The 16183-nt window shown below is 53.9% G+C and overlaps 2 protein-coding genes and 1 long non-coding RNA gene across 3 annotated transcripts in view; 1 reads left to right on the forward strand and 2 right to left on the reverse strand.

Moving 5' to 3' along the window:
- GNAO1 (G protein subunit alpha o1) overlaps positions 1-5910 on the forward strand; it is a 167750-nt gene extending 161840 nt beyond the window's left edge. The window contains exons 7-9 of the mRNA XM_057533925.1: positions 1285-1438; positions 4541-4756; positions 5822-5910. Of these exons, the coding sequence (XP_057389908.1) occupies positions 1285-1438; positions 4541-4728 (342 nt within the window). The 3' untranslated portion in view covers positions 4729-4756; positions 5822-5910. The remainder of the gene's footprint in view (positions 1-1284; positions 1439-4540; positions 4757-5821) is intronic.
- On the reverse strand, positions 5371-7504 carry LOC130705709 (uncharacterized). Its single transcript, XR_009006062.1, has 2 exons — positions 6507-7504; positions 5371-5999 (listed from the first exon to the last, which is right to left on the reverse strand). It is a non-coding gene; the product is annotated as an uncharacterized LOC130705709 (long non-coding RNA).
- Positions 7505-10805: 3301 nt separating this feature from the next.
- Positions 10806-16183, reverse strand: part of AMFR (autocrine motility factor receptor) — a 38954-nt gene continuing 33576 nt past the window's right edge. The window contains exons 12-14 of the mRNA XM_057533923.1: positions 15138-15221; positions 11903-12087; positions 10806-11091 (exon numbers count right to left, since the gene is read on the reverse strand). Of these exons, the coding sequence (XP_057389906.1) occupies positions 10944-11091; positions 11903-12087; positions 15138-15221 (417 nt within the window). The 3' untranslated portion in view covers positions 10806-10943. The remainder of the gene's footprint in view (positions 11092-11902; positions 12088-15137; positions 15222-16183) is intronic.

A 16183-nucleotide genomic window follows, 5' to 3' on the forward strand; every position in this document is an offset into this window, starting at 1 on the left:
AGGATCGATAAGGTTAAATGACAAGGCAGGGGAAGAGCTGGCAGAGTGGGGCTTGGTGATGGGTGATGGTCACTTCATCTTCTTCCCGCTCCCACTCAGCTGGAGGGAGATGTCGGAAACCAGTTTACTCTGCGCCACTGCTTGCTCGTCCGTCTCAGTGATTAACGCCCAGTGCTGCCCACACCAGTGCTCTGCTCTCTCCTATGATTTGCTTCAGTCTTCTTACTTCAGAGGGAGGGTGTAGCCTGGAATTACTCCTGAACTTGAGCTGCAGACCCATGGAGATAGGTTTGGGGCAGACAAGTTTCCAGGGCTAGGACGGGGTTCTTGGGGGAAGTGAACGGCTCTCCCTTCCCCCAGAGAGCTATATCACGAGGGAGCCACCTTCCTGTGCAGAAATGGGTTTGTACACAGAGAACAAACTGCCAAGAAACAGACTGCCCAAGTTCATGTGCCTGGCATCCCACAGTAGGATAAGTCCGTCCTTGCCCCGGACAGAGGGCTGTCCCCTGGGATCCTGCTTGATTTGGAGTGCCCATTGTGGTCACTCATTTGCTAAATGAACTCCTGTGCGCAAAGCAGTTCTCCACGTCTGCGGTGCTTAAAGCTCCTCGCGTGACCAGACGTGGTTGAGTTTGACCCAGCCCAAGAGGGTACGGCCAGAGCCCCAGGCACTCCTGCAGGCAGCCTGGGCAGGAGCGTCTCCCCAGGTGGCAGCCCCTGAGGGTGCCTGCAGGAGCCTGGCGTGACTTCCCCTCAGGAAGGGCCTACAGGCCCTCACCACTCCCACAGGACACCCCGACCCACAGGTTAGGCCCAACCGGACAGGTCTGGACAGGAAGGGCCAAAGCCCGGCTCTCAGGCTCCCATCCAGCAACCCCCACCCCCGCCAACGCACACGCACGCGCACGCACGCACATGCACGCGCACGCACACGGAGACCTTCCCGTGGCTGGAGACTGCAGAGGGGAGAGCTCAGTCACCCCGTCCTCAGCCTCACCCAGGGAGCACAGGTTGGTTCCCAGTCCAGTCTCTGCTACCGGCCCTGAGACAGGGGTGTAGGTTGCTCTGAACACTGGAAATGCAAAGCTCCATGCTGTGCGAGAACGTTCTGTCAGCCTTCCGAGGAGCTGAGGAGCCGTGGGGGCCCAGGAGCCCTGCCTGAGCTGCCGAGTAGCCCAGTTCTTCCCTCTCAAGCCTAACTTCCGTCTTCTCTTTCCCTGTCTCCGTGTCTGTCCCTCTCGCTGTCTGTCTGGCTCTCTCCCTCCCCGCCTGGGGCTGCAGAACCGCATGCACGAGTCTCTCATGCTCTTCGACTCCATCTGTAACAACAAGTTCTTCATCGATACCTCCATCATTCTCTTCCTCAACAAGAAAGATCTCTTTGGTGAGAAGATCAAGAAGTCACCTCTGACCATCTGCTTTCCTGAGTACACAGGTAGGTGTCGCGCGGGCCTGCCAGGGACCTGTGTCTCCCCTGCGGGCACGGGCACCCCTGCAGGCATCTGGCAGAGGGTAGAGGAAGAGGCGAGGGGGTGACCAGGTCTGGCCCCTCCCAGGGCGCTGCCCTGGGCGTGGTGGGAAATGGACCCTCGTGACGCGTGTGTGTTGTGAGCAGGCGACTCCGGAGAGACGTGGCAGGATCAGAAGGCAGGACAGGCCCACAGCTTCCCCCTCTCCTTCCGTCCTGGTCCCCTGCCTCCCCGGTCTCTCCCCTTTCAAGCCCTGCCCGGGCTGCCTCAGCCCCGCCTGCTTTCCGTGCTCCTGCTTCGGTAGCCCTGCCCCACGCCGTTGGGCCTGCTCTCCCCACCTCCACCCCCATCCCGCCTGCTCTTTCCCGCTCTTCTCTGCCCCTGCGCTTTTCCCCCAGTCAAACCACCCCTACTTCCTGCAGGCCTTCTCCATCTCCACTTGCCTCTCTTCCACCTTCTCCGGGGCTTTTCCTCTCCTTCTGGCTCCAAGGGAGTGTGTCCCACCCCCCCAGAGGAAGCTGTCTCTGGCAGCTAACGGAGGCTGGCTGTGTAGGGTGGCCCGGCTCTGGGCTGCTGCTGAAGGCTAGGGCAGCACTGACGGGCGGCCGGAGCCCAGCCTTTGTCGCTCTGGGGACTGGGAAGCTTCTAGAGGCCCCTGGGGCATGGCAGTAGAGAATGTATCACAGGTGGGCTCAGTCAGGAACCCACTCCCTGACAGCCCCAGCGAAAGATCAGGGCTTAGGCTTAGCTCCCAGGGCGACATGGGTCCCCAAACCCAGCCAGATTCCAGAAGAGATGGATGCTGGCCCCTCCGCCCTCCTCCACTCCTGGGTGTGGGGGGGAGTCTGCCCTCACACTTGGGTGTGGAGGGCGCATTGGCTTGTTCTGAGCGCAGCCTGTCTCCACTGTGTGAATCTGCCAGCTTGCTGCCCTCCCCAGTGTGCAGAGAGGGAGACAGGGCAGGCTCTCGGGGCTGACAGGCGTCAGGAGCATGGTGCAGGCAGGCAGGCTAAAGCAGCTTCTGGACCCAGACTCTGCAACTTTGGACAAGTTAATCGCCTGTGCCTTGTCTGTCATCCGGGCACCGCAGCAGATAATGATGCCCACCGCTTGCGGGGCTGGGGGTGGGGGAATGAACGGAGAGAACTGTGCCCGGTGCCAGGTCTGCACCATAGCTGCCATCACTGCCCTAGTACCATCCAGAGGATGGAAACCAAGCAAGGGGGATTGGCCGTGGAGGAGGCGCCCTCTGCAGGGTGGGGCGGAGCAAGTCCAGGTGGGCACGGGACAGGCCGGGGAGGGCCCTGCCTGTGGGTGGAGCCGGGCTGTAGCCCCTCTTGGCAGCCACCCCTCCCAGCCTCAGCACAGGCCCTTCAGGACCAATTCGGGTCTTTAGATAAAGTTGCGGTGACCGGATGGGGCGCGAAGTCTGCAAGCTCCAGCAGGCCCTCTCAGGCCAGTGCCACCTCAGGGGGCCGGCCTGAGCCTAGGGCTCTTCCTTGTCCCCAGGGACCTGGCCCCACTGGAGCCCGATTTGGGACGTGGCCCACGGAGCGGTCAGTCTCACTGTCGTGTCGTATGGCGCGCTGGATGCACCCAGGGAAAGTCGGTCTGAATTTGGGAAACATTTGAGTTCTTCAGGGCCTCCAGAGGGATCCAGTTTGAGTTCAGAGAACACGATGGATGACAAATGGTCACCAGTGAGGTGGCCCCTGGGGGTACCTAGGCCTGTGGGGACAAAACAGGCTGGAGGGGCTGGGGCGTGCAGGTGGCTGTCTGGACGTCCACGGGGAGCTCTGCGGGACCGCCAGGCTGTGTAAGGGCGCGGACTGAGCAGACACTGAGAAGGCGGGAACTGGACGTCCCCAGAGTTACTCCTGGGCACTTTTCACCTCCGTGGGTGCCGTCGTGGCACCCTCTGGGCAAGAAGCTCCTTGATGGAGTCCACTGTGGGGTTGTGTCTAGTCTGCGAGCTGCCACTAACTTGATGGCTTCACTGTGTCGGTGGCCAGCCAACGGTGGCGTGGAGGAGGCTCTGCCCCGTGGGCTGTCACAGCTGCTCTCCGCCCTGTCCCCCCCGCACCCCGTAGCCCTGACCCCTCACACTTGCTTATCTGGCTGCAGACGCCTTCCAGCACCCAAGCCCCAGCCCCCCTGTGGCTCACACCCAGCCGTTGGAGGATGGCGCAGGCAGGGGGGTGGGGGCGGGGGGGGGGGAGGGAGCATGGCCCACACCCTCAGCATAAGACCGTGTCATTTCCATGCCGGCCAGATCCCAGGGGCACTGCAGAAAATGGGGCGCCTAACTTGGATGGGCTTTTAGGCAATTCTGTGTTGGTCCACGTTTTATGATAATTGAAAACTACAGGATAGAGCCACAGGGTTTGGGTTGCAGCTGGTGGGCAAACTGTCCTTACATCATGCACAGATACCCCCACCAGTCCCCGGCCAGGATCGAGAGAACACTCAAGGAATTGCAGTGGGCAGCGGGGCTTCAGTTGGCATTACAACACTGCCAGCCCTTTAAACGGCCCTCCTGGGGGTTCCCAGTGCCCCCTGTCCTGGCCACTCACCCAAGAACGGGGACGGCTTAGAGACAGCCCCAGCCCTTCTCATTAAGAGGAAGCATCCAGTAAGGAGTGTAGGCACGGCGCCCCCTGCAGGCCCAGGGCCACCACCCCACCGGGAACTCGTGCATCAGAAGCAGTAGGACCGGTTTAGACCAGGGGTGAGTGTTGTCAATGGCGGACTGGCCAGCCTCAGTCACTGTGCTCATCTAGAAAGCAAAAGGGACAGCCTGTGGCCGCTGTCCACCCAGGGCTCCCGGGGGGACCCTGTGTGAACACGGAAGGAAAGACCTGGGAAAGTCAGAAGCCAGGCCAGTGCTCAGCCGCATGTGGTTTTCAGTGTAAGATGCGACTCCACCTTGGAGAAGGGCCCCAGGCAGCCTCCTGGAGAAGGTCACGGCCCACATCTTCAGCCCACTCACCCCCCTCTCACCAGGGCCTCCTCCCCACCCCACCCCACCCCACCCCACCCCACCCCCGTTCTGCTCTGTTTCGTTACAGGCCCCAACACCTATGAAGATGCCGCCGCCTACATCCAAGCACAATTTGAAAGCAAAAACCGCTCACCCAACAAAGAAATTTATTGTCACATGACTTGTGCCACAGACACGAATAATATCCAGGTGGTATTCGACGCCGTCACTGACATCATCATTGCCAACAACCTCCGGGGCTGCGGCTTGTACTGACCTCTTGTCCTGTATAGCAACCTATTTGGTAATGATTGATTCCAGCATTCACAGAAAAGCTTGCACACATACACACACACACCCCACTAACAAACAAACAAATGCAAGTTGGTAAATAAACTTTAAAAAGGCATAACAAACCTTATATATAGACAGACAAATATAAAGGTTTTTTTTAGTTTGTACTAGAAGGAGCTTCAGACAGAACTGACCGACATTCCATTGATCATCAAGGTTTTCCTGGGACAGCACCTGAGCATGCACTTATGTGCATGCACGCACACACACACACACACACACACACACACACGTCACGGTGGCAGTCCTGATTTGGGAGTCCATCCTTTTAAGAACAGCCACGTGATTTTACACTCGCTGAGACCCATTTCTGTGAGCAGGGAGAGGGCAAGGAAAGGCCTAGCCTTAGTCCAGCCTTTTCCTCTGCTTCCACCCGCTGAGGCTGTGTGCTGTCAGTTCTGTCCTGCTCTTGTGCAAATTCCGAAACCCTTTAAAAAATGGCCAACACCCCAAATGTCTCCCTGCCCTATACTCCCAACAGAAAAATTAAGGATGCTTCTCTTTTGGGTGGTAGAGGTGGTTAATTTCAAGAATTTAGAAGAATCATTGCTCCGACCAATCCACTGTCTGTCTCCTGAGTTTTCTTTATTCATGTTAACAAGGCAAGAGTCAGAGAAAAGGGAGACTCCAGCTGCTTTCTGCAAGCAGCTGAGGGGAGGGGCCATGCAAAGCACAAGGTCACAGTGCAGAGCTGAAGCTGCTCCTCCCCTCCAGAAGGGCTCCCCCTCCAAGAGGGCGGGGGGGAAAAGAAGGGGAGTGATGTGGAGAAGGGGCGGGAGTGGCGGAGGGGAGGGCATATCTGCAGACCTGGCTGGGTCAGGGTCCCAAGGGGTGAGGCCTCCCAGGAGGCCTGGGCTAGGCTTCCCCTGGATTCCTGATCCCCCTGCGATGCTGCCCCATCTTGCCCCACCTCAACATTATTAAACATGTTGGAGGGTTGGTTGGTTGGTTGGTTGGTTGGTGTTTTAAATCAAGGAAAATGGTCAGACTGGACCCCTTATCTCTCTCTCTACAGACTGCTTCACGGACTCTTTGCTGTTGACGTTGATCTCCTGGTAGCATGACCTTTTGGCCTTTGTAAGACACACAGCCTTTCTGTATCAAGCCCCTGTCTAACCTACAACCCAGAGTGACTGACGGCTGTGTATTTCTGTAGAATGCTGTAGAATCCGGTTTTAGTTGAGTCTTTACATCTAGAATTTGAAAGGAAAAGAAGAACATTTCCCATGTGCTTTGTAGCTTAAAAAAAAAAAAAAGAAAAAGAAAAAAAAAAGGATAAAGGAAAACTCAGCATCTCATCCATCTTTTTTTCTTTTTGAAATGAACATCCACAGCTGCACCCGTGCCCACCCCATCCCACCTGCAGAGGTGCCGCCTGTCCGCACCCGGGGCGCTGGTTCCCGGGAGTGTGCTCAGGCCACGCTTTCCAGACGCGGCCTCACCGTCCACAGCCCTCCCCCACCCCAGCCCAGGCCCGAGCCACTCCACCCACACGCTCACTCCAGGTTTGCATAGAAAAAGCACAGCTCTCACGGGCCAGTAGCTGCCCCAGAAGAATACGGAACATATATATATAAATAGAGCCCTATAGGAAACAATTTCCCCCCAGCTCCCTTTCTACAGAGTACCTTTATCATTTTTTTTTTTAGTTTTAGATTTTGTTTTTATTTTTGTCCTGATGAGCACTATGTATTACATACCAGATCAGCTTTCATAGTCTTTGGGAACCGGGTTGTGGTTTTTCCCGCTGACATTTTGCTTCTCCGTCTCTCAGATGGATGCTCCCTTTGTGTGTGCGCGCCCCTCCACCTTTTCCTTTGTTTCAGTGACCTGTGTTCACTCTTTCTCATGTGGGGATGTTTGTGCTGCAGATAAAAACAAAAATTTTTAAATACCACAAGATGGAAAAAAAACAAAAAAAATTTAAAAAAAAAGATGGAATGCAATGTTTACAAGAAAGCCACAGTTCTCATGATCAGTCCAATGTCATTTCTACTTTGACTAGTATCCAAACTCCTTCACGGTTTCACTTTTAAGACAATATTTGCTGAAGACCAGTCACAGCCATTTCAGATAAAGAGGCAAAAAGACAAAACACAAAAAATTTAAAATGCAGAAAAAAAAAAAAACTTGGAAAAAAAAAGCCCACGGGTCTTTCTAAGCCTTTCTATTCCCAATCGGTGAGGTTTCTGTGATATCTTACACACTGCCAGTCTACTTCTCTGACTAATGGAAAATTCATGTGTAGCTCAATAAAGAGAATGTTTGTCTGTATTCCTGAGTCTCACCCTCGGGCTTCATTCTGACAGGAAAGGGAAGGAGGGATTTGACTGGGCCACAGACGCTGGGAGGCTGGTGGGTAGGGCTGTAGGTGCTGGATAAGGATCCCCCCCTCCCCCGCCCCCGCCATCAAGGGGAGCCAGCTGAGCGCAGCTACCTGGGGACAGGGCCGGCAGAGGAATGGGTCACTCAGGGCCTGCAGGTGCCCTCTCCCTCCCAGCTCCGGCATCTCCTCATGTTCAGCTGGTTTGGTTTTCGAGGGTAGGATGGAATGGAGCGTTGGAAAGGGGTGGGCGGAGGGCAGGTAATCCCAAATCTCCTGCTAATACGGGATCCTGTACCCAGTCGCTCCACCGCAGCAGAATGGGTGGTCCCAAGAATGAGGCCAAATTGCCCCAGCCCTCTGTACCCAAGGGGTCACATGCACTCACTTGGACATCTTTAAAAGCCTCTCCTGTTGCACCTGAATGCCAGAAGTCCCCGGCAGGCCGAACACACACGGAGCAGCTGAGCACAGCCTGGTGTACGGAATCTGGTTCTCAGTTCCTCCAAGTGGCAGGTCTCACTACCTCTCCACTGGGTTGCCAGGTTTCTACTGCAGTTAGTTGCAGATCAGTTGAGACTGAGACCTGGAGGTAACAGAGCTCATCAAAATCCTTGCATCATGTCCATGGATCACTTACTAGCCAAGCAGTCAAGTGCTCCACCTAGGAGATGGCAGGGGCTGGGCAAGGGCAGTTAATTGGAATCCTCCGCACACCAGCAGCCCAGGAAGGCCTCTCCTTGGCAATTCCAGTGGCCTTTTGAATCTAGTGAGGATGGAAAGTGGGGGTTGATACTGCTGCAGAGACCATGGCGTAACAAGAGGCTAGTCCCCTCCTGTTAACAAAGAACGGATCCGGGAGCTCCTCAGTCAGGAAAAGCCTGCTGGTGAGCCAGCCAGGCCCATCCCTCCCCCAGCGCTGCTCCCACCAGCTCCCCTCGCCCCAACTTATCTGCAGAGGGAGGCTCACAGCCATCTCTGTTGATGGGAAGGCTGTGCTCCTGGCCACAGCTTGACTTCAGGACACTGGTCTGGGGGGATGCAGATGAAAGGCTGCAGGACACCGTGACTTCTACATATGGCATACCTGAACTTCTCTAAAAAAAGTGAGCCATAGGATAACAGTTCTTGCATATGAATTTTGTAGATAAAAACAACAGAAGTTTCTTTGCCTTATCTTCCTTAAAATGAGATCCAGAAGCATTTTCTTGGGAAAGGGTGCAGGGAAAGACCAATTCAATTAGATGAGACAAGTGGGGGCAGAGCCTACGCATCATGGTCTCTAGACACTCCACAAGCGACTCTAAGGTGCAGTCAGGGGCGCCGAGAGATGGAGGCATTCAGATGATGGAGGGCCTTCAGGGCAGGCAGGCGTTGTTCCCTGACCAGCCCGGCGGCAGGGCCATGCCTCCTCCTGCATGCGAGGCCCTGCTCCACAGAGCTCTCCGCTTCCTCCCCGTAGTGGGGAAAGTCACGCCCAGAGAGGACCACGTCTGCTGGCTAAAGATAAAAAAGCATACTGTCTGCACAGCTCAAGTGGGAAACCAGGTCCAAGTGGCCACCTGGGCACCCAGGATTTATATCAACACAAGAAAAACATCCACAAGGACCATCGATCTCTACAGTACATAAAAGCCTCAAAATGAGGGGGAGAAAAAAAAACAGCGAGAACCCAAGATGTCAGCAGAGCCAAAAGAAAATGGAGGGAGTAAGGGAGAGCACTTCCAAAAGAGCCCAGAGAGGGCAAGGGCACCTCCACCACCATTCACAGAGCGCCCAAACACTCAGTTTCCAAACGTGAACCAGCAGCCTGGCCTCTGCTTTGGGCTACGTGGCAGAGCACGAGGACAGGCTCCCTTCCTGGAGACAGCCAGCACGGTGAAGGGGCCGTGGGATGGGGACCACCTGATGGAACGGGACACTGGTCTAGCCTCCTGCCCTTGCCCGTGGCATCTGTCCCAGGTGCCCTCAAGAAGTGACAAAAGCCAAGAGACAATACAATTAGTGCCCAGAACCCTTTACTATCCAGGTGTAAAATCTAAGGGTGAATTTAGGACTTCTCTTTTGGGGTCATTTTAAAGGCATGGCTCCACTTGGATCACTGTCATATTGCTGTATTCCAATGTCTCAGGACCCTCTAAAATTGACTCCGAAACATTTTCTCTTTTCACACATCTGAAACATAAGAACACATGGAATTGGTATCATCTTTAAATGTGCACAACATGCACACATATATAAGGATGAAAAAACCCTCCAACCAAAACGGAACACACAAAATCAAAACGCGTTCTAATTTCCGCACCTCTGAAAAAAACTGCCTTAGCTCCCAGCCACACACAACACACTAGGAGAGTTTGCTTTTTATTATCATTATTATTGTTTTACAATAAAAACAAATAGCTATGCTCTCAGCAAAACCAATTTAAAAAGAAAAATAAAAATCACAGAAATTTACTAACAGCATTTCAAGATAAGGCTTTTGAAAGATGTATTGAAATAAATTATCTCAGCCTAAACATCACTATTTTCAGTTACTTCTCAACATTCTAAAAACTTTGTTATGTAAAATACATTTAACTTTGCCAATAATTTTAGATAATACTGGATTCTTCCCAGAAGGACTACCATAAAACTATGCTTTCAAACATTAAAAACTTAATCCAGTAGGACATAAAACTGAACTAGGTAACCTATGATCGTGTGTTCCAAATCCTTCAAGTTAAATGTGTCAAGGATTTGAAAAAGTGCAGACCTGGGTCTGCTCCAAGGCAGGTGGACTCAACATCTTACCTTTCTACGTTTAATTAAACCAACAGGAACACAGTTATGAAAATGAAGGGCTCCGGGGAAGAAAGATACAAAAGATGTCTTTTATTTCTTCAATAACGCCCTCCAAAATTTACTCTCCCATCTTGTAAGGCCCACATTTTCTCCAAGGACCAAACCCACAGCCTTTGGCATTGCCTAATTTACTTTAACAAGGAATTAAAACCATGAACCAAGGCTTGCCGCTTAACCCTTTCCCCGTGTTCAGGAGGGTGGGGGGGGGGACGATGAAATGCAGAGAGAGGACAGACACACAGCGTGTACTCATGAGATGCGGGAGCACCAGCGTTAACGGAAATAAAGCCAGCTTTGGATAGGGGGCTCAGAAAGCTAGTCCCGGATGTACTGGGACACGATGGGTCACCTCCTCACACTACGCCCCTGGGCTTTCCTCTCCTCTGCTGCAGGTATCAAACCAAGCACTGTTCTTCCGAGATGCCCTGCCGGCCCAGGGGTCCAGGAGCCCGTAGGTCTGGCCTCTGTGACATTCTGAACGCCTCCGCACCAAGAACAGCAGTGTGACAACATAAATTACCCAGTGGCGTGGAGTCAGGCTCAGGCTGTACACCTCCACACCGCTTTTTATGGATCCCGCCCCCTGCACCTCCCGATTCCCCCCGACCCCCCCACGCCCACTTCCTGCCACATCTGGAGCTAAAGACACCAGCATTTGTTATGACTTCTGCATAAAGCCGTCATGGAAGCGGCCCCCTTCAGGGTCTCTGGCTGCCCACTTCCTCTTGATCCTCCCCTACCCCTACGAAGTCCAGTCAACGCAGAAGAGATCATGCTTAGAGTTAAACTGTGCAGTGTTTCTAAAGGGAAGAGAAATGTCACATAGAAAGTATTACAAAAAAGGATTAAATCTGCCAGCTGTCCACACACTATTAAGACCACGTGCTTTACACAGCGCAATGCAGTTGAGCCCACTCCTTCACTCAGCAGGCAGAGCTGGGGACAGGCCTCTTCAGCTCGGGAGGAGGCGCTAGGAGCTCTGCTGCTTCTGAAGTCTCCGCTCCGCGGCAGCAGCCAGCATCCTTCGACGCAGGGTCATGGGGTCAGAGGTCGTGCCTTCTGAGGGGAGGCAGCTGTCCGAGGCTGAGTCATCTTCAGAACTTCTGTTCAAGAAGCGCCTACAAAAAACAAAGGACTTGAGTGAGGGATCAGGGAAGCTCTGGAACATGCACACACACAGAAACATACAATGTGCTTCTTTAATTCCCCCACTTTCCCGGCACCGTCACGAAGCTGTCACTCAGCACCACCCCGTGAAAAAGACACCTGTCCCTGAACAGAGGGGCAGAAGTTCTCCACATCAGGCAGCCGCTCAGCTCCTCGCTCTCCACCGGCCACCCCCTCCCCACTTACACGCACAGCGCGAAGTCCCCACTCACAAGGCCTGCGTTGGGCACGGAACCCACCCACAGGAACAGAACACCGGCCCCGGCCCCGAGAGTTTAAGTAACAAGCGCCTGCGAGAAGACAGAACATGCCCGCTCCGGTGGCTCCCGCCTGGGGCTGGGGGGTGGGGGTCGGCGCTTCGAGGCCGGCTGCACGCAGAGTGGCCAAGACGGAGGACTCAGGAGCTGGACACCAGGCCAGTGTTAGCCTCTCTAGGCCTCAGTGTCTTCAGCTTTAAGTCTGTCTAATGGGTATAATTACCATGCTCCCTCTTAGAGTTAAGGGAATTAGAGTAATTAACATAAAGGGTCTAGAACACACTGGCACAGAAGTGCTAACCGTTTAAGTGTGGCGGAGAGCGTCCACAAGGAGACGCCAGCAGCACCAGCCGGAGGTTACTACCTGGGCCCAGTATTACCAGATCCTCAGGTTTTTCAACAGAGATTTGAAACCTGAAGTTTTAGCTGACAGGTGCTAGGTTTTCAGCGTTGGCATCCATGACAAGGGCCTTCAGGCCCGGCGGGGGCTGCGGAACCCGCTCACCTCCGCGCCTGCTGCAGGAGGTCGTCCTTGCGCTGCACCAGCATGCGCTGTCTCTCGTCAGCGGACTTGGAGAAGCGGCTCCCCCGGGCCTCAAAGTCCTCCCCTTCACTGGGCTCCGCTTCCAGCTCACCGAAGTCCAGTGCCTCCTCCAGCCGAGGACCGAGGTCCAGCGGCACCCGCTCGGTCTGGACACGCAGGAAGCAAGGGGCCACTGTGAGCACGGGCTGCCCTGCCAGGCAGATTCCCCATCTGACCGGTGCCCCAAATAATGCTCTTCTGGACCTAAAAGGAGGCGGGCTGCCCGGCAGGGAACCGCGGGCACATGTGTAACGGCAGACATGGGCTCCTGAAGGGCAGGACCTGACTCACATGGCATGTTCAACGTTATGGAATAAGTGAATGATTACCAGTATGAAAACAGGAGCACCTCGAAACTGTACTCTCAGAAGATAACAAAGTTAACTGCTTATTTGCATTCTGGGAATTTTCTGTTCAATGCTACTTATTGCTCTAAAATTTAAAAAAGTCTTATCACATATACTGCACAAATTTTATACCCTCACTTGACTCTGAGAACAGTAAGGCAGATAAAAAATGGTAAATTCTAAGTATCTTTGTTAAAACCGATATAATATCACGTGGTTCCTCGCGTAACAGGATATAAGAATGGGACTCTCTCTGTTCTGGCTGCAGCTGTGAAGGCCAACACGATGCCCAGGAGCCCCCAAAGGCTCAGGCAGCTGCCCGGCCATCTACTACTCATGCTCGCAGACTCAGGCCCAGACCCAGGCTGGCCAGCGTCAGCCCAGCACCCACCTCCAGGCGACAGCAGAGTTGAGGAGGAAGAGGCTGAGAGGCTATTTTTAAGAGTTCCTGGAGTGCGTGCTTTTCTCTCACCCACCCTTGCCACCTCTCCTTGCCCTCAGCCAAGCGAGTGAGGGACTTCAAGAGAACCATGTGAGGACTTCCCTGGGGGCTCAGTGGTTAAGAATCCGCCTGCCAATGCAGGGGACACGGATTCAAGCCCTGGTCTGGGAACTAAGATCCCACATGCTGCGGAGCAACTAAGCCCGTGCGCCACAACTACTGAAGCCCGCGTGCCTAGAGCCCGTGCTCCGCAACAAGAGAAGCCACCGCAATGAGAAGCCCACGCACCGCAATGAAGAGTAGCCCCCGCTCGCCGCAACTAGAGAAAGCCCGCGCTCAGCAACGAAGACCCAATAGCCAAAAAATAAAAAATTTAAAAATTTAAAAAAATAATAATAATTTTAAAAAAAGAGAACCATGTGGCCTGACTCATGTGCCCTGGAGTTTGGGGGACACAGAGACTGGTGGTGACTAACACACACCTGAAAAATCTAAGAGGAAGAAACTGGCTTGTAGCAGATTTTAAAAACGCTTCGATGGGAGCCAGTTCAACTTCCACTGACTGTAAGGCACTGCTGTGTGTGTCCTGGGGGAGGGGACGTGGGTCCTGCGGGAGAACCAGCCTGAGGCTGTTGAAACTGACTTTGCCCAAGAGGACCCTTGGGGGGGGTGAAGGGAGCCCCATGAAGGAAGGGGTGGTCATAAATAGCCAGCCCAAGTTCAAACTAAGTATGGTCGAGGTTTCTGGTGCTAGACAGGACAGGGAGATCTCTACAATAACAGCTGTAACACATATATATACAGATGTGCACATGCGTACGTGTACACACGCGTACGTGTACACACGCGTACGTGTACACACACACACACACACACACACACACACACACACTGGGGTCACATGGCCCATCTTAACCCTCTCGCCTCCTGAGTCCGACCCTAGAGGAAGTTAGAAAGAAGAGCTGGTGAGTGGAGGTGGAGGTGGAGGTGGAAGGAAGGGAATGGAAGGCCACCCTCAGGTCCCTGCCGGCCTCCAAGCCTGATCCACGTAGGCCTGAGCTTGGGCAGAGGGGAGACCCCAATTTAAGCAACGGGCAGATCTGATCTGATGACTGGGATAAACTGAGGTGTTTATTAACTGTTACCCAAGAACTTTTTATTTCCTAAGAATGGCCAAAAGTGTTATATAGCAAGCTTCTTTGTGAAACAAGTGCTTTCCTTCCACTATGTTAAAAAAAATTCAGAAAGCCTTCATGCTCACTCTAAAAATAGAGATGGGGAATCAAGACAGAAATCGAACATGCTGTACCCACAAGGCCCCCAAGCCAGCCTAGTATCCAAATCTGAGCTAAGCCAGCTATGAAAACTGGAAACACAATGAGCCCCTTCTTCAGAAGCCAGATGCCATTTTACAAATGCTGCACGACCCAATTACAGATTTGGATACGAAAATTTTAACTCAGCAACAGATCTGAAGAATTCTTAGGAGTTTTTACTGTTTCCTATTTGCAGGGAAAGGCACGTGAGGTGAAAGCAGCCTGCATGTCACTCGTCAGTGAAAGCAGCTGCTTCCAGCAGAGCCCTGACCAACGCTGGCAGAGAAGGCGGCACCATCCTCAGGCACCAGCCCCTGTGTGGGAAGCCCCACACATCACACCAACAAGGAAACACAAAGATAGGGCTGTCTGGGGCTTCTTCAGTCTCTTAAGAAAACTTCTGGAAAGCACGGTAATTGAATACGCAAATGGGAATTCCAGAAAAGGGACACGAACCGGAACCCCAGGCTGTGTGGGGCAGAGCATTGGGTGGGGCTGAGGCACCTCTGCCCTGGAAGCCAGACCCAGGAGCTCCTCCCGGGTGCACGCAGCTACCCCGGGTCACCCAGCGTGGCTATCTAGGCTAACCTGGTTCCCAAGAGAACCACACTTCCCCCCACCCCAGGGGTCTCGTTTTTGTGAAATGCATGAAGTCTCTGCAAATGCTGAGCTGGACAAGCAAGGTGTGGGGGGAGAATTAGCTGAGGATTTCGGCCCTAGAGAGCGGAGCCCGGCTCAGTCACCCAGGGTCCTGGGCTCAGCCTCACGCCGCCCTGCCTAGTGCCGCCACTCAAGTTCACAGCAGCAGGGCCGGCCCGGCAGAGCATGACTCTTCTCCTCCGGTCCTGAGGCCAGTCCCCAGGGAGGGGGCTGCAGGCCATGCCAGGCACAGCAAGGTCTGTTACCCTTGGACACTGAGACAACGCTGGCATACGGCCTCCTCCCTACTCTCGCCCTCAGCCGTACAAACGTCAGAGGCGGGGTGCAGACCACCGCCAGGCCCCCCGCTGCTCCCCATCCCATATGCGCTCTCTCTAGTACGCAGGCCTTACCTGAGCGGAAGCTTCTCCGTCCTCCTGCTCGCCGTTTGGCCTCTCCGCAGGACCGTTCAATGCAGGCCTAATGCTCTCTGACCGCTGAAAGAGAGAAAGCAGCACCGACAGTGCAGAGCCGAGCCGTTCTGAGCTCGGCGGGCGGGTACGGGGGGACCTGGAGCGTGGGGGAGCTACAACCCCAACAGTCTGAGTTTAGCAAATCCCACGGCATCGAAGACATGAGAGCGCTACTGAGCTTCAAGACACAGCAAAGGAGCCTGAGGCCTAAATCTGAGAGTCATCAGTGGGCCCACGTTTAATTTCCCTTTCAGTAACAGTAACTGCACAACAATAACAAAATGACAACAGCAGTTAACACCGACAGGACACTTTGGAAAAGCACTGACACCATCATCGCATTCATCTCCTTAACATCCTGTGAACTAGGTACTGCTGTTCTCACTTTCATCCAGGCCAAGATCCCAGCCCACACCACAGACACCTCGGGGCCCTGCGCATGTCCCTGAAGGTCTGCCCGCTGCGTGCCGGCTGCCCAGTTTCTGTATTTCATCGCCCGAGGACACACTCTGGCTGTGTGAAGGAACCTGGCCCCCGCTGAAGGCAGCCCTCAGCCAACAACTGATGGAAACTGGTGTATAAGCACCCCGGCTCCTCCCCCCTCAGGAGGAACAATGCATTCTACACTGGACCCCAGAGGCCTCCAGTGGGCTCAAGCTCTAGCTGCCCACGATGGTAACTGCTGGATAACAAACCCTTTATCCACTTCACAGCCCCACCTGCTGCCTGTGTTTCCTGGAATACTTCCCATGTTTCCTGGAACACCTCCCAAATTAACTACTGGCAACTGAATCCCTGTCTCAGGGTCTGTTCCTGGGGAAACCCAAAGTCAGAGCCAGGTCAAACAGGTAAGGACCATTGAGCCACCTCTGATACCTCAGCCCCTTTGACTCCCAAGTTGAGGCTCATTCCCTCTTCCAAGGTTCTCACGCTTGAAGATTTTACTAACAGATTTCCATGTTTCTGCATACCTAAGTTGAGTAATT

The sequence above is a fragment of the Balaenoptera acutorostrata genome, chromosome 19 (assembly GCF_949987535.1).
Source record: "Balaenoptera acutorostrata chromosome 19, mBalAcu1.1, whole genome shotgun sequence".
In the NCBI taxonomy this organism is placed as follows: domain Eukaryota; kingdom Metazoa; phylum Chordata; class Mammalia; order Artiodactyla; family Balaenopteridae; genus Balaenoptera; species Balaenoptera acutorostrata.